The sequence below is a fragment of the Marmota marmota genome, unplaced genomic scaffold (assembly GCF_001458135.2).
Source record: "Marmota marmota marmota unplaced genomic scaffold, marMar, whole genome shotgun sequence".
In the NCBI taxonomy this organism is placed as follows: Eukaryota; Metazoa; Chordata; class Mammalia; order Rodentia; family Sciuridae; genus Marmota; species Marmota marmota.
In genome coordinates this window covers 5,710,526-5,736,269 of record NW_025999962.1, presented here as the reverse complement: position 1 = coordinate 5,736,269, position 25,744 = coordinate 5,710,526, and the positions used below count along the sequence as shown (strand labels likewise).

At 37.7% G+C, this 25,744-nt stretch overlaps 1 protein-coding gene across 2 annotated transcripts in view; it reads left to right on the top strand.

Annotated features, from left to right (window-relative positions):
• Wbp2nl (WBP2 N-terminal like) overlaps positions 1–25,744 on the top strand; it is a 38,664-nt gene that overhangs the window by 11,124 nt on the left and 1,796 nt on the right. For both annotated transcript variants that reach the window (XR_007347575.1, XM_015501770.2), the window contains exons 2-5: positions 9,440–9,548; positions 9,792–9,933; positions 10,139–10,231; positions 15,625–15,732. Coding sequence is in view for 1 of the 2 variants with exons in the window: in XM_015501770.2 (XP_015357256.1) it covers positions 9,440–9,548; positions 9,792–9,933; positions 10,139–10,231; positions 15,625–15,732 (452 nt within the window). In the remaining variant the exon portion in view is untranslated. The remainder of the gene's footprint in view (positions 1–9,439; positions 9,549–9,791; positions 9,934–10,138; positions 10,232–15,624; positions 15,733–25,744) is intronic.

Sequence of the window (25,744 nt, the reverse complement as noted above, 5' to 3'; positions counted from 1 at the left end):
ACTAGTATGGCAATGTGTAAATCAATGGATGTGTAACTGACGTGATTCTGCAATCTGTATACGGGGTAAAAATGGGAGTTCATAACCCACTTGAATCAAAGTGTGAAATATGATATATCAAGAACTATGTAATGTTTTGAACAACCAACAATAAAAATTAAAAAGAACTGTAGAGAAAAAAAATAAAATTAAAATATCAAAAAAAAAAAAAAAAGAAAAAGGCATTTGACAAAATATAGCATCCATTCATGTTCAAAACACTAGAAAAACTAAGGATAGTAGGAACAGACCTCAACATTCTAAAAGCTATATATGTTAAACCCAAGGCCAACATCATTCTAAATGGAGAACAATTGAAAGCATTGCCTCTGAAAACTGGAACAAGACAAGGCTGATCTTTTTCACCATTTCTATTCAACATAGTCCTTGAAACTCTAGCCAGAGCAATCAGATAGAAAAAAATAAATTAAAGGGTACAAATAGGAAAAGACGAAATCAAACTATCCCTATTTGCTGATAACATGATTCTATATTTAGAAGACACAAAAACTCAATCAGAAAACTTCTAGAACTCATAAATGAATTCAGCAAAGTAGCAGGATACAAAAATAACATTTATAAATCAATTGCATTCCTATATATCAGTGATGAATCAACTGAAAGAGAAATTAGGAAAACTACCACATTCACAATAACCTCAAAGAAAATATTTGGGAATCAATCTAACAGAAGAGGTGAAAGATCTCTGCAATGAAAACTACAGAACACTAAAGAAAGAAATTGGAGAAGACCTCAGAAAATGGAAAGATCTTCCATGTTCTTAGATAGGCAGAATTAATATTGTCAAAATGCCATACTACAAAAGCGCTATACAGATTTAATGCAATTCCTATTAAAATTCCAATGACATTCTTCATAGAAATAAAAAAGCAGTCATGAAAGTCATTTGGTATACAATCGATCAACAAACATGAAAAAAATGTTCAACATCTCTAGCAATTAGAGAAATGCAAATCAAAACTACTCTAAGATTTCACCTCACTCTAATCAGAATGGAAGCTATTAAGAGTACAAACAACAATAAGTGTTGGCGAGGATGTGGGGGAAAAGGCACACTCATACATTGCTGGTGGGACTGCAAATTGGTGCAGCCAATAGGGAAAGCAGTATGGAGATTCCTTGGAAAACTTGGAATGGAACCACCATTTGACCCAGCTATACCACTCCTCCGTTTATACTCTAGGACTTAAAAACAACATATTAGAGGGACACAGCCATATCAATGTTTATAGCGGCACAATTCACAATAGCTAAATTATGGAACCAACCTAGATGCTCTTCAGTAGATGAATGGATAGGGAAACTTTGGTATATATACACAATGGAACATTCCTCAGCATTAAAAGAGAATAAAATCATGGCATTTGAGGTAAATGGATGAAGTTTGAGAATATAATGCTAAGTGGAGCAAGCCAATCCCCCCCAAACAAAGGCCAAATGTTTTCTTTTATATGAGGATGCTAACTCATAATGGCGATGGGGGCGAGGGGAGCATGGGAGGAATGGAGGAACTTTAGATAGGGCAAAGGGGATGGAGGGGAAAGGAGGGGGTAATGGGGTAGGAATGATGGTGGAATGAGTTAGACATCATTACCCTAAGTACACGTATAAAGACACGAATGGCGTGAAAATACTTTGTGTACAATCAGTGACTTGAAAAATTGTGCTCTATATGTGTAATATGAAATGAATTGCATTCTGCCATCATGTATAACAAATTAGAATAAATAAATAATTTAATAAAAAGAGGAAAGGTTAAAAAAAAAGGATGAGCACCTCTGACTTGTGTTTTCTTTCCACCTGCTATAGTAGCAGGTGGTCCTTCTTCAAATCTATTCTCCTCTAGTTTTAAAAGAAATACAAGGAACTGGGCACCATGGTAATTCCAGCTACTTGGGAGGCTGAGGCAGGAGGATTTCGAATTCAAGCCTAGCGTGCAACAGAACAAGATCTTGTTTCAAAATTAATTAAAAAAAGGAATGAATTAATCATAGAACATTTATAAAATACAAAATATTATTTTCTAATTTTTATTTGCATCTTATTTTGTTTCCTTTCATTTTCTCTTCTACATAAATACACATGTTTAACATATTTGGTATGTTACCATATATACAGTTTGGGATCTTTTTTTTTTTTTTCTAATTCACATTATGTATAAGAATGTGCTGGGGGCTGGGGTTGTAGCTCAGTGGTTAAGTGCTTGCCTTGCATGTGTGAGACACTGGATTCGATCCTCAAAACCACATAATAATAAATAAATAAATAAAGATATTGTGTCCATCTAAAATTTTTAAAAAAATTTTAAAAAGATTAAAAAAAGAGATTCATTTGGAAAAATAAGAGGCCCAAAATAGCCAAAGCAATACTTAATTAGGAAAGTGAAGCAGGAGGCATCACAATACCAGAACTTAAATTATACTACAGAGTTATAGTAACAAAAACATCATGGTATTGGCACTAAAACAGACATAAAAAACAATGGTGTAGAATAGAAGACACAGATAAAACCAATATAGTTATTTCATACTAGACCAAGGTACCATAAATATCCATTGTAGAAAAGATAATGTCTTCAACAAACGGTGCTGGGAAAACTGAAAATCCATATGTAGTAAAATGAAATCAGACCCCTATCTCTCATCCTGCACAAAACTCAAAGTGGATCAAGCATGTAGGCATTAGACCAGAGACTCTGTACCTACTAGAAGAAAAAGTAGGCCCAAATCTCTATCACATCGGTTTAGGAACTGACTTCCTTAACAAGACTCCTAAAGTGCAAGAAGTAAAATCAAGAATCAATAAATGGGATGGTATCAAACTAAAAAGCTTCTTCATAGCAAAGGAAGCAAGAATGTGAAGAGAGGGTCTGGGGTTGCGGCTCAGCGGTAGAGCTCTCGCCTAGCATGTATGAGGCCCTGGGTTCGATCCACAGCACCACATAAAAATAAATAAATAAAACAAAGGTATTGTGTCCAACTACAACTCAAAAATAAATATTTTTTTAAAAAGAAAAAAGAATGTGAACAGAGAGCCTACAGAATGGGAGAAAATCTTTGCCACCTGCACCTAAAATAGAGCATTAATCTTCAGGATATAAAAGGACTCAAAAAACTTAACACCAAAACCAAATAAACCAATCCATAAGTGGGCAAAGGAACTGAATGGACAATTCATAGCAGAAGAAATATGAATGGTCAACAAATATATGAAAAAATCTCTAGCAACCAGAGAAATGCAAATTAAAACTACATTGAGATTCCATCTCACTCTAGTCAGAATGGCAACTATCAAGAATACAAGTGATGCTGGGTATGGTGGCGCACACCTGAAATCCCAGAGGCTTGGGAAGCTGATGCAGGAGGATTGCAAATTCAAAGCCAGACTCAGTTATGGCAAGGCAGTAAGGAACTTAGTGAGACCCTGTCCCTCTATAAAATACAAAATAGGTCTGGGGATGTGGCTCAGTTAATGAGTGCCCCTGAGTACAATCCCTGGTACCCCCATCCCCCATAATGAGAATACAAGTAACAATAAATGTTGGCGAGGATGTGGGAGAAAAGTTACACTCATACATTGCTGGTGGGACTGCAAATTGGTGCAACCACTCTGGAAAGCAGTATGGAGTTTCCTCAGAAAACTTGGAATGGAACCACCATTTGACCCAGTTATACCACTCCTCAGCATATAGCCAAAGGACTTAAAACCAGCATACTATAGTAATGTGACCTCATCAATGTTTATAGCCCCTCAATTCACAATAACTTAGGTATGGAATCAACCTAGGTGCCCTTCAGCAGATGAATGGATGAATAAAATGTGGTACATACAGACAATGGAATATTTCTTAGCCATAAAGAAGAATGAAATTATGGCATTTCCCAGTAAATGGATGTATCTGGAGACTATTATGGTAAGTGAAACAAGCCAATTCCCCAAAAGCAAAAGCTGAATGTTCTCTCTGATATGCAGATGCTAACTCACATTAAGGAGGGAATGGGCGAGGGAGAATAGAGGTTCACTGGATTAGACAAAGCGGAATGAAGAGAATGAGTGGGGGATGGAAATAAGAAAGAATGAATTGGACGTCACTTCCCTATGTTCCTATGTGAATACATGGCCAGTGTAACTCCACATCATGTACAACCATAAAAATGGGAAGTTATACTCTGTGTGTGTATGATATGTCAAAATACATTCTACTGTCATAATTTATAACTAGAAAGAACAAATAATATTTTAAAAAGAAGTGATTCAGATGCTGGTTTCTCCAGTTGCACTGAAGGGCCTGAAGTGCTTACCTTCAGATTGGAGACTGGAGAAGATCCAGGTGCTTCATGGGGGGAGGTCGGGGCTGAAATCACAGCTCCCCTCCATGATTCTCACCTTCAAACTTATCATCTCTCTGCCATCTGACCTGGTATGGCTGTGTAAGGAAACTGTGAAAATGAAGTATCATCTACTGTTAAGTTTTTCTCTTTGCTGGGGTTTTGTGGGTATCTTCTCAGGAGCTGGACCTCAGCCTCACCCATATGTGCTTACCTAGGAATGGGTCAACAGCTGGAAGATTATATCCCCCATTTTCCTTCAGTAGAAGTGTGTGCCAGGGTTCAAGTGGACTGGGTTGTGGTCAAAACTGGGCTTAACTCCTCTCTGCTGAGTTGGGAATCAGGCAGAGCACCTGCCCAATGTACATGAGATCCTGGGCTCAATCCCAGTACCAGAAGGAAAAACAGAGAGAGGACTAAAAAAATAAAGAATAAAAATATATATTATGAATAGAAATAAAAAGGGAAAAATGAGAAAGAAGAGAAAAATCCAACTAAAGAATAAAAACATAGGGTAAGCCAGTCACTGTGGCACATGCCTGTAAAACCAGCAGTTTGGGAGGCTGAGGCGGGAGGATTGCAAGTTCAAAGCCAGCCTCAGCAAAAGCGAGATTAAGCAACTCGGTGAGATGCTGTCTCTAAACAAAATACAAAGTAGGGCTGGGGATGTGGCTCAGTGGTTGAGTTCAATCCCTGGTAGCCTCCCCCCCCAAAAAGGTAAAATAAAATAAGGAAAATATTAATGAGAAATAAAGAATAATAATAAAAGATTGAATAGATGGAGAAAAATATCAAAAAATCCTCCTCTTGGTGTTTTTGGAAATGCTGGGATTCTTCTAAGGTAAGAATATGCCAGGTATGTGGCAGGTGGGTAGTGGGTAGCATTTGCAAGTCCTCTCAACTCTAACCAAGTGAGTTGGAATGGAGTACAGGCTGCACCCCTTGTTTCTTGTTGAACAGGTTAAGATAATGTTGACTGTGCCAGGTGTGTATTCTCTCTGGAAGATTTTAGTTTGCATACGCAGGGGCATGGCAATGTCTAGGCCAAGTTGGCCCTGGGATGCCTCTGAGGGTGAGGGGAGCAATTGAACCACTGAGCTCTGTGCTGGGGTGGGGATCTGTGGCGTGGGGGCAGGTGAGCAAGAGCTGAACAATTTGCTATCCTCAGTCCCATGGCTTTCAGATCTAGCCCCCCCCACCAGAAACCACACGTGAATAGTGTTGCTTCCCAACACAGAGGGCAGGATTATTGAATCACGATGGCCTCCCTGTCCTTCCCCATCCTAGCTTATGCTCTCCACTGCATAAACTTCTGAGCAAGTTTGTGTCAGAATACTGAAAGCCACCACTGAGTTGTGTGGCCGCTGCCAACACAGTCAGGGCAATGAGGTGTGTGTGGGAGTCTGAGATGTGATTGTGCTGGGTTTTCTGATGCCCAGAGCAGTTTAACCCCTAACGTAAGAGCTCTTCTCAAGATGACCACTGGATGGGAGTACTCTGGGAGTTTGCTGAGGTGCAGTAAATGTCTTCTCTGTATCTAGCTTGTTGTTTAGGCTCCAGGTCACGTACTGATTTAAGCTGCTTGTCTGCCAGGTACAGACTTCTGCTATGACCCTCTTTTACCTTTATCTCCCTGGACGATCCTTTTCCCTTGACGAAGATCCCAGGTGTCAGTAATTGGGATTTTCCACTTCTCTTGCTTTGTTATTCTCACTAGTTTCTGGAGTCGGCAGGTTTCATTTGCTGGGTCATCAATTTCCAGCGCTCACCCACAGCTGCTCATCTCCACAAGCAGTTAGACACCTGTTGCTTATTTTCCAACTAAGAACACTAGTGCTGAGCATCTCTAGCCCACATCTTGAGCTTTTCTGCATCCTCTTTTTTTACTTTGAAAGTTAAATGCTATTCAAAATTTAGATAGTTGGATTGTATTCAAACATTAAACAAGTTGTGGATTTTTTGTCATCACTTCCACCTCTTGAATCCTTATTTTGTGTGTGTATGTGTGTATGTGTGCATGTGTGACCAGGGATTGAACCCAGGGATACTCTTACCACTGAGCTACAACCTCAGTCTTATTTATTTATTTATTTTTGAGACAGGGTCTCATTAAGTTGCCAAGGTTGGCCTTGAACTTGTGACCCTCTTGCCCTAGCCTCCTGGGTAGCTTGGAGTACAAGCCTACGCCACCACACCCAGAACCACTTCCTGAATCTTTGTCAGCTTTGCAGTGTGTCTACTGCTTCCTGCTTTTTTGCTTCCTTATTTGCCTTCATCTTTGCATGGTACTCATCCGTTAGGGATTTCCATTCCATTCTGTTATTCTGAAGATCATTTGGTATACATGTGATTTTTCTGTGAAACTGTTGACATTTGCTAACCTTTGGTGTGACCACCTCTCGGGTACATCATATCATGGTAGATGATAGTGGCAGGAACATGTAAGCTTTTTTTTTTTTTGGTGATCCTGCCTCAGCCTCCCGAGTTGCTGGGATCACAGGCAGGGGCCATTATGTCTGGTAGTAAGCTTTTGATTAGTTTCAAGTTGTTCTGAAAAAGTTGTTCCTGACAGTTTTTTTTCTTTCCAGTTTGTTCATTGCTTTGACTAGACTGATATTTGGAATTCCCTATTTTATTGTTTTTTGATAGCCTATACTTTAATAAACCTAAAAAATTCATCTATTTTTTAGCTGCACAATACCACTCTAGTTCTAGTTCTTAATACATCATGTCTATTTTAGGAACTCTTAAACTGACCTCTCTAGTATATCAGGGCTTCTTCAAATCTGTGACTTCCCTACTGAGAAAGCTCACAGTTCCTCCTTGTGTGTCAAATGATGTCTCCAGGCTCCAGTCCTAGCCTGGCTTTCCAAATTTCTCACTGTTCCTTGTGACCTCACATACTTTGATGAAGCCACGCCACTAGCTTCTCCCAAGTATGCAATTTGTTTTCCATTATCCACTCATGTATCTCCATTAATGCTGTTTGCTCCACATTTGGATTGTCCCCTACCCTCACCTCTGCTTACTGAAACACTACCCATCTCTTAAGAAGCAACTTAAACTTAAGCGTTTCTATGAGGTCATTCCTGTGCTAGTTCTACCATTTCTCCCTTGAGTGATCTGGGGTTGATTAACAGCTGAGCCTGACAAAATTTCTTTTTCTACTGTGTATGCATCAGTTCCCCTCCAGCAAGAAAACGCACACAATTGGAGCAAACCACAATGCTAATGATGTATCAATTAGCAACAGGTTTACTTAGTCATCCTCTGCGCATGCCCAAGATCCGGGACTTTCACTATCCGCCCTGTGGTTGTCTGGCTTCCTCCTTTCAGGCTGATCGTTTCCCCTCTCAGGAGTTTCAGGTAGTGCTGCAGCCCTAGGGGTAAATGTCCTCTCGTTTGCCTCTTATGTCCGTCCCGTGCCTTGTATATCTCCTTCCTAACACTTCCACTAAACTGCTATGACGTTTTTATCACCTATCCCTTTCTTTCAGTAAATATTTGGTAATACTTAGTCTTTGCCAGGGCCAATAGGAAAAATTGAACAATATATCTCTGATAATTAATAATTATTATGTAATAGTTATATGATTATTATATACTAATAAGTATGTAATAGTTACATAATTATTATATAATAATTATTTAATTATTGAGAAAGCAAAAACCTCAACAGGATTTTTTTTTTTTTTTTGGTACTGGGGATTGAACCCAGGACTTAACCACTGAGCCATATTCCCAACCCTTTTAATATTTTATTTAGAGACAGGGTCTTGCTGAGCTGCTTAGAGCCTTGCTAAGTTGCTGAGACTGGCTTTGAACTTCCGATCCTCCTGCCTTAGCCTCCTGAGCTGCTGGGATTATAGGCATGTGCTACCATGCCCAGCTCCCAACAGGATTTTATGAGAGAGAAAAGCTGAGTCTAAATTTTCCAGGTTCACTGTGAAGGGAGAATTAAGAGAGGCTAAGGGAACAAAGTGTCCTAGGGTGCTGAGGCAGTCTGTATTCCTACTTTCTGTTTTAGTCAATTTTTTTGTTGCTGTGACCAGAAGACTTGACAAGAACAATATAGAGTTGGGGCTGGGGATGTGGCTCAAGTGGTACTGCGCTTGCCTGGCACGCCTGCAGCCCAGGTTCAGTCCTCAGCACCACATACAAACAAAGATGTTGTGTCTGCCGAAAACTAAAAAATAAATATTAAAAAATATTTTAAAAAAAATATAGAGGAGGGAAAGTTTATTTTGGCTCATGGTTTCAAAGGCTCAGTCCATGGCTGGCCAACTCCATTGCTCAAAGCCAAAGGTGAGTCAGAACATCATGGTGGAAGGGCATGTTGGAGATAGGCAGCTCAGTATATGGCAACAGGAAGTAGAGACAGAGGTCTGCTCCCCAGGAACAAAATATAAACCCAGTGACCTACTTCTTCCAGCCACATCCTACCTGTGTGCAGTTACCACCCTGTTAATTCACCAATTAGGTGAAAGCTCATAACCTAATCATTGTACCGGCAAACATTCTTGCATTGTTTCACATGAGCTTTTGAAGGACACCTCATGTCTAAACCATAATACCTTCTTTCCCAGAGTCAACAAAATATTTCTATTAGCCCAGTGCTTTGTATTTATTGCACAAGAAGAGTAAAAATTAATGAACAAACATTGAGAATAGATGTATGTTCAACAAGAAAAAGAAAATTAATTTGGCGATAAAGAGGGAGAAGAAAAACAGAAGCACTTTTCAATAAAGAAGCAACATGAGTCTGGCATCTAAATCCAAAAATTATATAACCAGGACTGGAAAAAGTCCATGTTACCAGTAATATGTCTGTTTTGGGAAGAATGAGTAAAATGAGCCTGCTTGAAAAAAAAGGCAGAAGTTAAGAATGAATTGACAAAAATAAGATCAATTGAATTCCTTTTTATTTCATTAAAATAGCAGCAGTAGCTAACATTTATTGAGTTCTTGCTCTGAACTAGAAGATGTGCTAAGAACATTGTGTGTGTCATTTTATGTGAACCCTAAACTGTGTGCTGTCTGCTTTTTTCCAGTGTCTTGAAGCAGAGTCCAGATGTGGAACTCTCCTTCCCACAGCATCCACAGAACTCCAACCTCTTTAGTGGTGTAAAGAGGGGAACGTTGTTTCTTAGTTCATACCGGGTAATTTCTACTTCTCTTTTGACCTGCCAATTAATTCTATGTTTGGTTTTTTGAAAACTGGATGGAACTTAAACTGTGACTTTCATAGAGTTTTCAAACATTTGCACTTTGAGATTTTGCATGTTAAAGAGAGATGGAAGAAAACAGGTGATGTTCTTTGGATGCCAGAATGACCTTGCTCTTAGGAGTCTGAATCTATGGAGGAATTCTGCATCCTTTCCCAGAGTTTCTTTTCTCACTTAGGTGATTTTCGTGACTTCACGCTCAGTTAGTGATCCCATGCTGTCCTTTATGATGCCGTTTGATCTGATGAAGAACTGCACTGTTGAACAACCACTCTTTAATGCCAACTACATTCAAGGGACTGTTCATGCAGCTCCAGATGGTAAATCTTTCACCTCAGGTGTTTTTCTTTTTTCCCTTGAAAGATTCTAAATGTTCTAGAAGGCTAAGATTCAGCCATGGTTCATGTTGGAATTCATGAAACTGCCCTGCTTCTTTGAATATTGCTTCCTCAGTGACTGTGGTTGTCCTTCTGTTGCCAGCTGTGTCAGTCTCTTAGTAACTGTGTGTGCCCTTTCTTCCCACAGGTGGCTGGGAAGGACAGGCTACTTTTAAATTAGTCTTCAAAAAAGGAGGTGCCATCGAATTTGCTGAGTTGCTGATACAAGCTGCCGCTGCTGGTGAGCTTTGCTGATAAAGCTATTAAACAGTGTGGAGTTTGGAGGAATTGAAGTAGGACTGTTAGCTAAAATTTGCTGGCCTCTGTGATCAGGGAGTTGGTATTTGCACATGTATTCAGCAGGCATTTCCTGGACCTACCTAATGTGTGTCAAGTCCCATAATTTGTGTTGGGAACACAAAGATTATTCTGTCCCTCCCTGTCTGAGGGAGCTTTCAGTTAGACACCCCAGAGCCTAATTATACCTGATAGTATTTGTTCTTTAGATGCTGGTTTCACGGACCTTTTGAGTAGTCTCTTCTCTTGGTCAACCCCAGGTGGCTTAGCTTTTCTGCCTCTGGCATGACTTTTGATCTTGCCTGCTCTCTGTGGCCTTGTCTTTGCTTCTCTCAGCTTTAGTCTTTGTCTTCCATGAGAGGGGAGTATAGGTGCTTACTACTCTCCAGCACTGATTTAATAGATGTACCAGAAAACCCTTTCAAACTTTGACTACAAATATTCCTTTTGTGATGTATTTTTATTTAATTTAGCCTCTTTCCAGGTCCCTTACTCTCTCAACTTTTTTTTTTTTTTTTTTTTTTTTTTGGTACCAGGGGTCAAACCCAGGAGGTTTAACTACTGAGCCACATCTCCAGTCCTCTTTATTTATTTATTTATTTTTAAATTTTGAGACACTGTCTTGCTAAGTTGCTGAGACTGGCTTTGAACTTGCTATCCTCCTGCCTCAGCTTCCCAACTCATGGGATTACAGGTGTGTAGCACCATGCCTGGATTCTCTCAACTTTTATACTAGACTTATACTTTCAATAAGAATAGACTTCTTTGTGTCTTATTCTCTTATCTCTGAACCTTTATACTCTTTGTTTTGTCTAGAATGCTCTTTCCCTTCCTCCCTTGCCTTCCACCCCCAACTTCAGTCTAGTTGAGGCAAACACAATCTATTAGAGACAGATATATGCAGATACATATTTTATGGCATGAACATATAGTATTAGAGACTTAAAGAAGGATTATATGAAGTTTCTTTCAGAAGACTAAATATAGATCATGATGCTATAAACCATGGTTAACAATACGAGTCAGGGCTGGGGTTGTGGCTCAGAGGTAGAGCACTTGCCTAGCATGTGTGAGGCCCTGGGTTGGATTCTCAGCACCACATAAAATAAACGAATAAAATAAAGGTCCATTAATAACTAAAAAATATTAAAAGAGAAGGATGATATGAAGTTTCTTTCAGAAGACTAAATAGATCATGATGCTATAAACCATGGTCAAGAATATGAGTCAGGGCTGGGGTTGTGGCTCAGTAGTAGAGTCCTCACCTAGCATGCATGAGGCACTGGGTTTGATCCTCAGCATCACATGAATGTAAAATAAAGCTGTTAGAAAAAAGAATATGAATCAATCTAAGTTGGAGAAAAAATGAGTTCAATTTTAGAACCTAATTACATTGGTTAACGCTTATTAAATATCTATCATATATTGTGTAGTCTTCCAAGCCCCTTTATACGTGTCAACTTATTTAACCCTTATAAAAATCTTATGATGTAGGTACTATCATTATCTACACTTATAGATGGGGAAACTGAGTGAATGATGCTTATATAATTTCCCAAGACTATACGGTTAGCCAAAGCTCAACCTGTCCACCCCCCTCTCCTTTAAACTTTTTATTATAAAAATAGATCTAGGGGATGGGGTTATGGCTTAGTGGTAGAACACTTGCCTAGCATTTGTGAGGCATTGGGTTCAATTCTCAGCACTCACATAAATAAATAAAGGTCCATTGGCAATTTTTTAAAGTATTTTTTTAGTTGTAGATGGACACAATATCTTTATTATTCTTTTTTTATTTGTTTATTTTTACGTGGTGCTGGGGACTGAACCCAGGCCTCACGCATACGAGGCAAGTGCTCTACCACTGAGCTACATCCCCAGCCCCAAGGTCCATTGGCAATTTAAAAAATAAAAAATAAAATAGATCTAGGGGCTGGAGATATAGTTCATAGGTAAAGCACTTGCCTCATAAGAATGAGGTCCTGGGTTCAATCACCAGCACCAAAATAAAAAAATAAATAAATAAAATAAATCTAAAGAAAATTTTCAAGATGTTATAATGACTCCCTTTATCTAGATTTACCCATTATTAACATATTCTCATATTTGCTTTATAATATTCTTTTTGTTTTGCTGAATGATTTGTTTTTGCTGAACTATTTATAAATATTCAAGTGTGAGCTCCTTAGAGTAGGGGCATTCTCTTATCCTAGCTCAATGTGTTTATCAAATTCAGAAATTTTAGTATTGATATAATATTATTTAATAGTTTATATTCAAATTCAAATGATTATCTCATTACTATTCCTCATTCTAATAGAACTCCCCCTACCGGCTCTAGAATCAAATCCTGGGTCACATATTGAATTTAATTGCCCTACATCCTTTGTCTAGTTTAATCTGGAACTTAGGTCTGTTTGTCTTTTATGACATTGATATTTTAAAAAGAACATAGTTGGGTTGGGGATATAGCTTGCCTAGCATACGTGAGGCCCTGAGTTTAATCCCAGCACTGTTTTTTCAAAAGGAGCTTATTGTTTTGTACAGTGACCCTCGGTTTGGGTTTGTTTCTTTCCTAATGATTATATTTAGCTCATGCATTTTGGCAAGTATACTACATAAGTGATGTCATGTCCTTTTGACTTTATACTTTTAAGCTCTGTGTCATATTAATTGTGTGGTATATGGGGATGCTAGAGGCCACTGGTTATGGAGCTTGGGGGTCCCAAAATGAGCTGTATCTACAAACTCATTTGGAAATCTTCTCACACAGATCTTCTTTGGAGCCATGTGTGCAGTGGGCTGTCTCAGAGAATTGAAGATAGATTCCAAGAGTCCTCAAAATTTAAGGAATGGAAAGGGAAAAGAAGAGAATGGAAGATAAGGGAATGAGTGATATGCAAAAAAAAAAAAAAAAAGATTGAAAAAGGACCGAGTGAAAGGGAGGAGGAGAATCAAGTTAGTTTATTATCTGAAAGCCAAGGGGGGAGAAATTTTCAAAAAATATGGGCTGATCAGCAACTTCAGAGATGTTTGGTAAAATGAAGACTAAGAAGTGTGCACTGCATGTGGAAATAGATTTCAGTGAAATGCTGAGGAAGGGAGATGGTGGAAGAGCCACATTACAGAAGAGGAGTGAGAACAGGTTTTACAATTACTGTAATGATGCAGGATAAAGAGAGAGGGGCTGAGGAGTTCACAAACCATACCCAGCTGCATGCTCCCTGGTGGTACAGAGGGCAGACAAGATCTGGAGCCTGAAATCAGATTACAAGGTGCCTGGCAGATAGAGGAAGTACATTGTGGGAGATTCAGGGTCAGGGGACACTTGGAAGTCTAGTCCTTGTATGTTGGAGGTGTTTGGGGAATTCAGGAAAATAGTTTACTGAGTGTTGAAATCACTCTTAGTTTGGGCCTCAGAGTACTGAGAAGAGCCTCTTTTTAGAATTATGTGCTAGCAGTCAGGCAACTCAACTCCTGTTTGTGTTCTCATTAAGATCTGCTTCTTGGCCTGCAAAGCTAGGTGCAGAGTCTCAGCAGTTGTATAGCCACTTAGAAAGAATTTAAGCAACTTCTACGAACTTGGCCCAGTGTCTGGAACTGCTCTGGGTCTGATTAAGTTATGGCTTAAGTATTGGAAACTACCATCCCCTTCCTCCCATCCTGAGTTGGGGCTTGTGAAATAGACTCCTTTGAGACCCTTGGAGTTAACGACTAATCATGTTTTGTGATCTAATTCTGTGACCAGGAGGATGCCCTTCCCCTCTGCAGAGTTGATGTGTCAGGGCTCACTCTCTCTCTTTTTTTTTTTTTGGTACTGGGGTTTGAACCCAGGGGTGCTTTACCACTAAGCCACATCCTCAGCCATTTCTACTTAAAAAATTTTTTTTTGTAGTTGTAGATTGACAGCATGCCTTTATTTTATTTGTTTCATTTTTATGGGGTGCTAAGGAATGTTCTACACTGAGCTATTGCCCCTGGCTGTACTTTTTAAAATTTTGAGGCAGGGTCTTGCTAAGTTGCTTAAGGCCTAGCTAAGTTACTGAGGCTAGGTTTGAATCCACCTGCCTCAGCCTTCTGAGCCACTGGAATTACAGGTGTGTGCCACCACACCCAGTATGTAAGGGGTGTTTGATTCATGTATTTCACATATATTTATATTTTAGTTGTAGATGGACACAATATCTTTATTTTTTTACATGGTGCCGAAGATTGAACCTAGTGCCTCATGCATGCAAGGCAAGAGCTCAACCACTGAGCTACAACCCCAGCCCTCAAATATTTTTTTAAAAAACCTAGATTAGACAATTGGGAACATGACAGTTAACAAGGCACACATAGTTCCAGCCTTTATTAAACTTATAGTCTGGTGAGAGTCATATTAAAATAGGCAAACATATAAGTGAATAAAATAATTACTTGTTGAAGGAAATACTATAAAAGACATATTAAGATATTGAAAAGGAAGGCTATTTAGATAAAGAGGTTAACTCTATATTGAATTGGTTAGGATAAATGCTGCTGGCTGCTGAAAAAGATAAACCCCAAGTTAACAATGCTCAGACTGTAGATATTATGGCTTATAGAAAGGCTAATCAGCAGGGGCAAGAGAGGGCACTGTTCCATATAGTCATTTGGATACCTAGGTTAATAGGATTTCTGCCATCTTCAACATTTGCTGTCCATGGCTTCTTAGGGGCAGCCAGCAGAGAGGGAAAGAGAGTTAAGATTTTACCTGGGAACTTTTCATGGGCCAGGCCTGGAACTTGTGTACATTACTTCTGGTCACATGCCTTAGCCCAGAACTCAATGTGGGAAACTGATAATGGATCCCAAAGATATATCCATATCGTAATCCTTCAGAACCTGTGAACTTAATTGTAAAAACAATGTATGTAGATGTAATTAGTTTAAGGATCATGAAATGACAAGATCATCCTGGATTATTTTAGCAGCCCACAAATGCAGTCACAAGTGCTCTTCTAAGATATATAGAGGGGACAGACAGAAGTGCTTTTTTCTCTGCCACACTGCTGGTACATTCGTCTTTAATGGATATGTCTGGTCATCTTAATAAATCATGTGGAAGTTTTTTTCTCAATCTCTACTATGATAGGTAGAGACCTTGAATAATCATAGAAAAATGAGACACAATCTATCTCAAAGCATATAGTTCAGGATAGTGTCATATATATTTTTTATCTCATATCCCAGGAGTCTTGTGGGACATACATGTGAAATGGTGTTTAATGCTGTTGATTATTCAGTTGATTGCTGCTATGTATCTGACTTACAAAAATTAAAAGGGTTCCTATTTTACCATATTTGTCTTCACAGCTGCCCGGGGAACTCCACTTCGAATTATGAATTACTGGTTCTCCACTCCAGGAATTTATGTTATTACTGGAGAGGGAAACATGTGCACTCAACAGACACCTTGTCAAGGTGAGATATGGTGGAAAGGTTTTCCTGTTAAAGGCTCACAGACCTATTCAGTGAAGCCTTATCCCAGCTCTACTGCAGGAGAGCAGCAGAGGTTCAGGGGCTGGGAAAATGGTTGAATCTGTGACTGTTTCCAGACTGAAACCTAGTGGCAAGTCAGCTGATGACTGAGCTTGCATTTCAGACTTAATTTTTTATTAGAGCATTATAATTATACATAGTATTTGGGTTCATTTTGAAAAAAAATCATACGTGCAAGGAATTTGATTTTAATCTCCATCCCCCCTATCTTTTCTCCCCTTTTCCTTCCCCTTATTCTCCTCCCTCCATTCTAGTGTACTTCCTTTCATTCCTTTATTTATTTATTTATTTATTTTTTAAAATATTTTTTAGTTGTAGTTGGACACAATACTTTTATTTTATTCATTTTTTAATGTGGTGCTGAGGATCAAACCCAGTGCCTCACACATGCTAGGCGAGCGCTCTACCGTTGAGCCACAACCCCAGCCACTATTTATTTATAATATTTTTTTTAGTTGTAGATGGACACAGTACTTTTATTTATTTTTATGTGGTGCTGAGGATCGAACCCAGTGCTTCACACATTCTAGGCAAGCACTCTTCCATTGAGCTACAATCTCAGCCCTATTTATTTATTTTTGATTGGTACTTTCAACATATTCCGTATATAAAGATGGAATTTTCAGGCTTGATGGCTGTGGGCTCAGGAGGTTAAGGCAGGAGGATTGAGAGTTCAAAGCCAGTCTCAGCAATTTAGTGAGACCCTAAGCAACTTAACACCCTGTTTCTAAATAAAGTATATATATTTAAAAAAAAGGGCTGGGGATATAACTCAGTGGTTAAGCACCCCTGGGTTCAATCCCCAGTATATAAAAAAGAAGATGGAATCACCTTTGGTACATTTATATATGTATATAAATGATTTTGTTAAGTTCATTTCTTCCTTCCTTCCTCCTTCTCCTCCTTCTATTCCACTCATCCTCCCTCTATCTTCCTTCTACCACTATAACCTTTCTCCCCTTATTTTGCTTTAGTTTCTACATATGAGAGAGAACATTTGACCCTTGATTTCTGAGCCTGGCTTATTTCACTTAGCATGATTTTCTCCATTTCCATCCATTTACCAACAAATGCCATGATCTCATTCTTCTTTATGATTGAATAAAACTTCATTGTGTATATATACCACATTTTATTGATACATTCATCTATTGACAGGCATCTGAGTTGTTTCCATAATTTGGCTATTGTGAATTGTGCTGCTACAAACATTGTAATGGCTGTATCACTATAATATGCTAATTTTAGTTCTTTCAGGTAAACACTGAAGAGAAGGCTAGTTGGGTCATAAAGTGGTTCCATCCATAGTTTTTTAAAATTTATTCATTTTTAAAATTTTTTTTACTTGTTGATGGATATTTATTTATTTATATGTGGTGCTGAGAATCAAGTCCATTGCCTCACACATGCTAGGTGAGAGCTCTACCACTGAGTCACAACTGCAGCCCCCGGATCCATAGTTTTTTGAGGAATCTCCACACTGCTTTCCATAGTGGTATAATTTGCAGTCCTTCCAGTAATGTATGAGTGCATCTTTATTCCCACATCCTCGCTAGCATTTATTATTGTTTGTTTCTTTTTTTTTTATATTGTTTGTTTCTTGATCATTGCCATTGTTGACTGGAGTAAGATGAAATCTTATGATAGTTTTGATCTTATATCCTGTTACTTAGCCAAATTCATTTGTCAGCTCTAAAAGTTTTCTGGTGGAAGTTTTTCAATCTTCTACATATAGGACTATGTCATTAGCAAACAGTGATAGTTTGACTTCTTCTTTTCAATAGTTGAGTCATAGGATGGTTCTATCCCTAGTGTTTTGAGGAGTCTCCATACTGCTTTCCAGAGTGGTTGTATTAGTCTGCTGTCCCACCAGCAATGTACAAGTGTACCTTTTCCCCACAACCTTGCCAGCATTTGTTATTGTTTGTATTCATGATCATTGCCATTCTTGACTAGAGTAAGAAGAAGTTTTGCTATAATTTTGATTTGCATTTTCCTGATTTCTAGAAATGTTTATTCATATATTTTCATATGTTTTTTCATATATTGCTAGAGATATTTTTTCATATGATTTTTTCATGTATTTGTGGCCATTTGTATTTCTTCTTTTGAGAAGTTTCTGTTTAATTCTTTTGCTCAGATATTGATTGGGTTATTTGGGGGTTTTTTTGGTGTAAGTTTTTTGAGTTTTTTATGTTTTCTAGATAATAAACCCCTATCAGCAGGTAGTTGGCCAAGATTTTTTCCCATCCTGTAGGCTCTGTCTTCATGTTCTTAATTGGTTCCTTTGCTGTGTACAAGCTTTTTAGTTCTATGGCATCTCACTTATTAATTATTTGTTTTATTTCTTGAGCTTTAGGGGTTTTGTTAAGGAAGTTAATGTCAGCATCTATATGATGAGGTGTTGACCCTGTGTTTTCTTCTAGCATTTGCAAGGTATCTGGTCTAATTCTTAAGTCTTTGATTCATTTTTATTTGAGTTTTTGTGCAGGGCAAGAGATAGGGGTCTAGTTTTATTTTTCTAAATATAGCTATCTAGTTTCCCAGAACCATTTATTAAAAAGGCTATCTCTTCTCTAAAATACATTTTTGGCACCATTGCCAAGTATAAAATGGCTGTGAGTATGTAGATTTGTCTCTATGTCTTCTATTCTGTTCCCTTGGTCTTCTTCATGGCTATAGCCTATACCATGCTGTTTTTGTTACTACAGCTCTGTAGTATAATTCAGATCAGGTATTGTAGTGTCTCCTGCTTTGCTTTTCTTGTGTGTATTGCTTTGGCTATTCTAGGTCTATAATTCTTCCAAATGAATTTAGGAATTGTTTTTTCTTTATTCCAGAGGTGCAAGGATGATTTAATATATGCAAATCAATAAATCTAATTCATCACATTAATAGAATTAAGGACAGAAATTACTTAGTCATCTCAGTAGATGCAAGAGAAGGCCCTTGACAAAATTCATCAACTATTCATGATAAAAAACATTGAAGAAACTAGGGATAAGAGGAACCTATCTCAGCATTAAAAGCTATATATGTCAAACCCAAAGCCAACCTCATAGTAAAAGGAGAGAAATCGAAAGCATTTTCTTTAAAATCTGGGACAAGCAAGGATGTCCATTCTCACAACCCCTGTTTAATATAGTGCTAGAAATTTTAGCCAGAACAGTTAGGCAAGAGAAGGGATAAAAATAGCAAAGGAAGAAATCAAATGTTCACTGTTTGCAGATGATATGATCCTATACCTAGACTATCCAAACGACTCCACCAAAAGACTGCTAGAGCTAATAAACAAATTTGGCAAAGTAGCAGGTTACAAAATCAACATACAAAATCAATAGTATTCCTATATATCAAGAATAAATCTGCTAAGAAAAAAAATCAGGAAAACAATTCCATTCACAATAGCTTTGAAAAAAATAAAATACCAAGGAATAAATCTAAACAAGGAGGTGAAAGACCTCGAAAAGTATAGAACATTGAAGAAAGCAATTGAAGAGGACCCCAGGAGATGGAAAGAGCTCCCACATTCTTGGATGGGCAGAATTAATATTGTCAAAATGATCATGCTACCAAAAACAATATACGGATTCAAGGCAATCCCCATTAAATAACCAAGGGCATTCTTCATAGAACTAGAAAAACCATTCCTAAAATTCATTTAGGAAAATAAAAGACCCAGAATAGGTGTATTAGGGTTCTCTAGAGGAACAGAATCAATAGGAAGTATAATTATAAAAAGGGAATTTATTAGATTGACTTATATGACTAGAAGCTAGATAGTCCACAGTGGCCATCTACAGGCTGGAGATCTGGAGGAACTAGTAGCTGCACAATCCAAGATGCTAAAGCCTCAGAACAAGAGGGATCAAAGCTGCTACCCCAGTCCCAGACCTAACGCTCTGGAAACTCCCTGGAGAATCACTGGCATTGTTCCCTTTGGAAGAGTGAAGGAGTGAGAGTCTGATATCATCAGGTGATTGCAGTAGCAATCAGGAACCCGTTAAAGAAGAATCAAGTTTGCATCTACTGCTGCTTTCTTGTTCTTCCAACTTTATTCTACCCAAGCTGTGGAAACAGTGCTGCCCACACTTAGGGAGGGTCTCCACTTCTGTTTGCTATCCCACATGTCAATCATTACTAGACACACCCTCATTGACACACTCAGAAACCTCTTAGTCTTTGGCATCTCTTAATCCAATCAAATCGGCAATTCAAAATAACCATTGCAATAGCCAAAGTCATTTTAAGCCAAAAAACAATGCTTAAGGCACCACAGTACCTGACTTCAAATTATACTGCAGATCTATAGTAACAAAAACTGCATGGTACTGACATAAAAATAGACACATAGACCAATGGTACAGAAAAGAAGACACAGACAAACCACACAGATACAGTCATCTGATTCTTGACAAAGGTGCCAAAAACATATATTGAAGAAAAGACAGGCTTTTAGACAAATGGTGCTGGGACAACTGGTTATCCATATGTAGAAGGATGAAACTACACCTTTATCTATTACCCTGCACAACGATCAACTCAAAATGGATCAAAGACCTCAGAATTAGACCAGAAACTGTGCAGCTCCTAGAAGAAAACGTAGGGTCAATATTTTAGATTTTAGGTACAGGTAATGACTTTGTCTATAGAATCCTAAAGCTCAGGAGGGAATGAGAATTAAAACTACAGTGAAGGCTGGGGATGTGGCTCAAGCGGTAGTGCGCTCCCCTGGCATGCGTGCGGCCCAGTTTCGATCCTCAGCACCACATACAAACAAAGATGTTGTATCTGCCGAAAACTAAAAAATAAATATTAAAAAAAACTACACTGAGATTTTATCTCGCACCAGTCAGAATGACAGTCATCAGTATTACAAAGAATAATAAATGCTGTAGGGGATGTGGAGAAAAAGGAACACTTTCACACTGATGATGGGACTGTAAATTAGTACAACTGCTATGAAAATTAGTAGAAGCTCCTCAAAATACTAGGCATGGAACCACTCCATGGTATGTACCTACAAATCCCATCAGAATGTACCAACAATTTCTATCACTATGTACAACTATAATACACCAAAAAGTGGGGGGGGGGGCGGGGAGAATTGCTTATAATTCTGTAAGAATGTCATTGGTATTCTGATGGGGATTTCATTGAATGCGTATATTGTTTTTGGTTGTGTGGTCATTTTGACAATATTAATTCCACCTATCCAAGAACATGGAAGGTTCTTCTACCTTTTGAGGTCCTCTTCAATTTCTTTCTTCACTGTTCTGTGATTTTCATTGTACCCCTTGATTAAATTAATTTCCAAGGTTTTTTTTTTTTTTTTTTTTTTTTGGAGGTTATTATGAATGGAATTGTTTTCTTGATTTCTTCCTCCGCTGAATTACTGTTGGAGTATAAGAAAGCTATATATTTATGAGGTTTGGTCTTGTATTCTCCTATTTTGCTGAACTCACTTATTAGCTCTAGAAGTCTTCTGGTGGAGTTTCTTGGGTCTTCTAGATGTAGGGTCATGTCATTGGCAGAGAGAGTTTGACATCTTTTCTAATTTGTATCTGTTTGATTTCCTTTTGTTGTCTGATCATACTGGCTAATGTTTCAAGAACTACATTGAATAAAATTGGTGAGAGTAGACATTCTTGTCTTGTTCCTGATTTTAGAGGAAATGTTTTTAGTTTTTCTCCGTCAGTATGCCGTTGGCTTTGGGTTTGTCATAAGTAGCCTTTACGATGTTGAAGTAAGTTCCATAGATCCCTAGTTTCTCCAGTGTTCTTAACATGAATGGGTGATGGATTTCATCAAAGGCCTTTTCTGTATCTGTTGAGATAATTATATGATTCTTATTCTTAATTCTATTTATGTGGTGAATTACATTTATTGATTTGTGTTTGTTGAACCAACCTTGCATCTTGGGATAAAACCTACTCGATCATGGTGTATTATCATCTTAATATTTAAAAAAATTTTTTTAGTTGTCAGTGGGCCTTTATTTAATTAATTAATTTATTTATATGTGGTGCTGAAAGTTGAACCCAGTGCCTCACACATACTAGAAGAGTGCTCTACGACTGAGCTGTGACACCAGCCTCTTAATATGTTTTTGACTGCAGTTTGCTAATGTTTTATAAGAATTTTTGCATTTATGTTCATCAGGGATATTAGTGTAGTTTTCTTTATTTTTTTATTTGTCAATTGAGTCTCAGCAAGACTCAAACTCAGTGCCCCACACATGCTAGGCAAGTGCTCTACCACTGAGCCACAACCCCAGCCCTTGGTCTGTAGTTTTCTTTCCTTGATGTGTCTTTGTCTGGTTTTTGTATCTGGGTTATACTAGCTTTATAGAATGTTTTTGGACGTGTTCCCTCCCTTTCAATATCATGGAATAATTTGAGAAAGACTGGTGTTACTTCTTCTATAAAGGTCTATTAGAATTCAGCTGAGATTCCATGCGGTCCTGGGCTTTTCCCTTTTGGAAAGCTTTTAATTGATGTTTTAATGTCATTATTTGATATTGATCTGTTTAGGTTTTCTAGATCTTCCTGATTTAATTTGGACAGGTTATAGGTGTCTAGAAATTTGTCAATGTCTTCTAGGTTTTTCAGTTTATGGTAGTATAAATTTTCAAAATAAATTCTGGTAATTCTGTGGATTTCAGAAGGTTCTGTGGTGATGTTTCCTTTTTTATCTCTGATCATATTTATTTGGTCACATTCTTTCTTTGGTTAGTTTGGCTAAGGGTTCATCAGTCTTATCTTTTCAAAGAACCAATTCTTTGCATTGATACTGTGTATTGTTTTCTTATTCTTTCAATTTCAATTGATTTCAGCTCTGATCTTAATTATTTATTTACTGGTTTTGGAGTTAGTTTTCTTCTTTTTCTAAGACCTTGAGGTAGGGCATAGCTTATTTATTTGGCATTTATTTTTTAAATGGAAGCACTCAGTGCTATTAATTTTTCTCTTAGAATTGCTTTCATACTGTCCTAGAGATTTTGATACATTGTATTTCTGTTCTCATTTGTTTTTAAGAATTTCTTGATTTATATTCTCATTTATTTTTTATTTTTTAAATTTTATTTTAAAAATATTTTTTAGTTGTAGATGGACACAATACCTTTATTTATTTATCGTTATGTGGTGCTGAGCCAGGTCTTACCCATGCTAGGCAAGCACTCTACCACTGAGCCACAACCCCAGCACCTATATTCTCTTTATTTTTTGATCCATTCTTTATTTAAGAGAGTCTTGTTCAATTTCCATATGTTTGTATGGTTTCTCAGGCTGGTCAGAGTTGCTGGGATTACAGTCATGCATCACTGGGCCCAGCTCTGCTTCATTCATATATATATATCTCCAAAGTTTTCCATATATATATATGTGTGTGTGTGTGTGTGTGTTCACAGTGCTATAAATTCAGTGCTATCAATTCCTCTCTCAGCATTAATTTCACTGCATCCCACAAATTTTGATAGGCTGTATTTTCATTTTTGTTTAGTTTGATCCAATGGGGGAAAAGAAGGCATTCTTAATTTCTCTTTTACTGTTTCTTATTTCTGGCATTTTCATTTGATTCTAAGAATTTCCATCTCCCTATATGTTAGTTTTTTATCATGTTATAATTTGGATCTGGAATGTCACCCAAAGGCTCATGTATTAAAGGCTTGGTCCCCAGCTGTTGGCAGTATTGAGAGGTGGTGGAACTTTAGGAGGTGAGACCCAGCTGGAAGAAGTAGGTCACTGGGGGTATGTCCTTGAAGGGTATACCTTGTCCTTGCCCACCCCCTCTTCTTCCAGGCTGCCATGAGGTGAGCAGCTGTGTTTCATGTTGTGCTCTCTGCTATGATGTTTTGCCTTGCTAAAGGCCCAAGAGCAATGGGGTCAAATGACTATGGATTGAAACCTCTGAAACTGTGAGCCAAAATAAATCTTTGCTTCTTTAAGCTAAAATTTTCATGTATTTGGTCACAGCAACAGAAAGTTAATATGTTACTGTAATATAATACCTGAGATAATTAACTTAAAAAAATAAAAGAATTTTTTTTGACTCATGGTTTAGGAGGTCCAGTCCATGATAATTACCTTACTGTTTTGGACCTGTGGCAAGGCAGCACATCATCATGACAGTGTGTGGCAGAGCAAAACCTCAGAGGCAAAGAGAAAGAGGAAGAGATGAGAGTCCTGTAGTCTCCTTCTGACTACCCCTCAATGACCAAGGTCTTCCCATAAGGCTCCTTCTCCTGAAGATTCACAATACCTCCTAATAGTGCTACCCTGGGAACCAAACCTTTAACACATGGACCTTTGAGGGATATTCAAGATCCAAATGATAGCACCCTGCATACACTACAATCTGTTCTTATGTGATATCTGTTTTTTCCTTTGGAGTTCTTTCTAGATTATTCATAATTATTTTAATTTCCCAATATGATAGTTCCAAACTCTGCATCACATCTGAGAATAGTTTTTATTCTTTCTTTGGCTCATTAGGCTGTTTTTTTCTTGCCTTTTATTAAGGCTTGTGTTTTTTTGTTGAAAAGTTGGACATGATCTGTTAAGTTATAGTAACTAAGGCATTTAGGCTTTTAATGTGAGTTTTTAAAAATCAGTCTGGCTAGGAGTTAAACAGTGTTTAGTGTTTGCTCTGGTTGTAGTATCAAAGGCTTAAGTTCCTCTTAGTTTCCTCTCCAACCCCGTTCCATGCCTTCTGTTGTCTTTAGTTTTCTGTAAGAACTCCATCTTAAAGTGTGTTGCATTTCTCTCTCCATTGTTATCAAATAGGAAAAAAGTCCAGTTACTGGCTTCTCTGGGTAAGGTGATCTCTACTGTGATTTTCTGTATTCACTTTTCTCTCCATGTTTAGGGGTGCTAAGTTGCCTTGTGACCTCAGTTCTTTGATGGATGTAGGAAAAGTCGTTGATTTTCAGTTGAGAATGAAAACGCTAGCTTCTAAGCTTGTAACATCTCTCAGGCTGGACATTTTAAATGGGTGATGACCTTACGCATGTTCACATGAGAGGCAAGTTCAAAAGGGCTTTTCACCAGACACACCTCATTTAGGCATCAATCTATTTGGAGCTACTTGCTTTAACACTAAGTTTGTCACTGAAATTGTTGGTTGAGTCATTATTACAATACTTGAAAGATTTATTTTAAAAAGATTTTATAAGACCAAATACATTAGTTGAGAAGAGCTGAATTCATAATGAAGAATGAATGAAATGCTGTTTATTTGTTATCTACTATATATTTGTCATCTACTATAGAATCAGTTAGCTTAAATATATGTATGAATTACACCAAAATAACTTTATAGTTGTTCATTCACCTTGGCCCATTTAAGTCACTTTGGGGAATGTGGCCCAAGGAAATGAAGCTCCTGTTTATTATAATAGTAATTGGAAATTTGGATACAACATGCTTTCTTTTTTTTTAATTTTATTTTTAGTTGTAGGTGGACACAATACCTTTATTTTACTTATTTATTTATTTTTTTATGTGGTGCTGAGGATCGAACCCAATGCCTCACGCATGCTAGGCAAGTGCTCTACCACTGAGCCCCAGCCCCAGCCCCGGAAACAGCAGGCTTTATAACAACAGGGAAATTAAGTAGCATCAGTCCATATAACAAATTATCATCCTGCTTTCAATGTATGAAGTAAATTAATGATATAAAGAATTTTAAATAATATTAACAAAAAAGTAAAAATTACATATCAATATGATCATGATTGTATAAAAATTTTCACCAAGATTCTATGAAGAAATACATCAAACTAGTATTTTTTTTTTTTTTTAGTTGTAGTTGGACACAATAAAAAAAATTTATTTTTTTGGGCTGGGGATGTGGCTCAAGCGGTAGCGTGCTCGCCTGGCATGCGTGCGGCCCGGGGTCAATCCTCAGCACCACATACAAACAAATGTTGTGT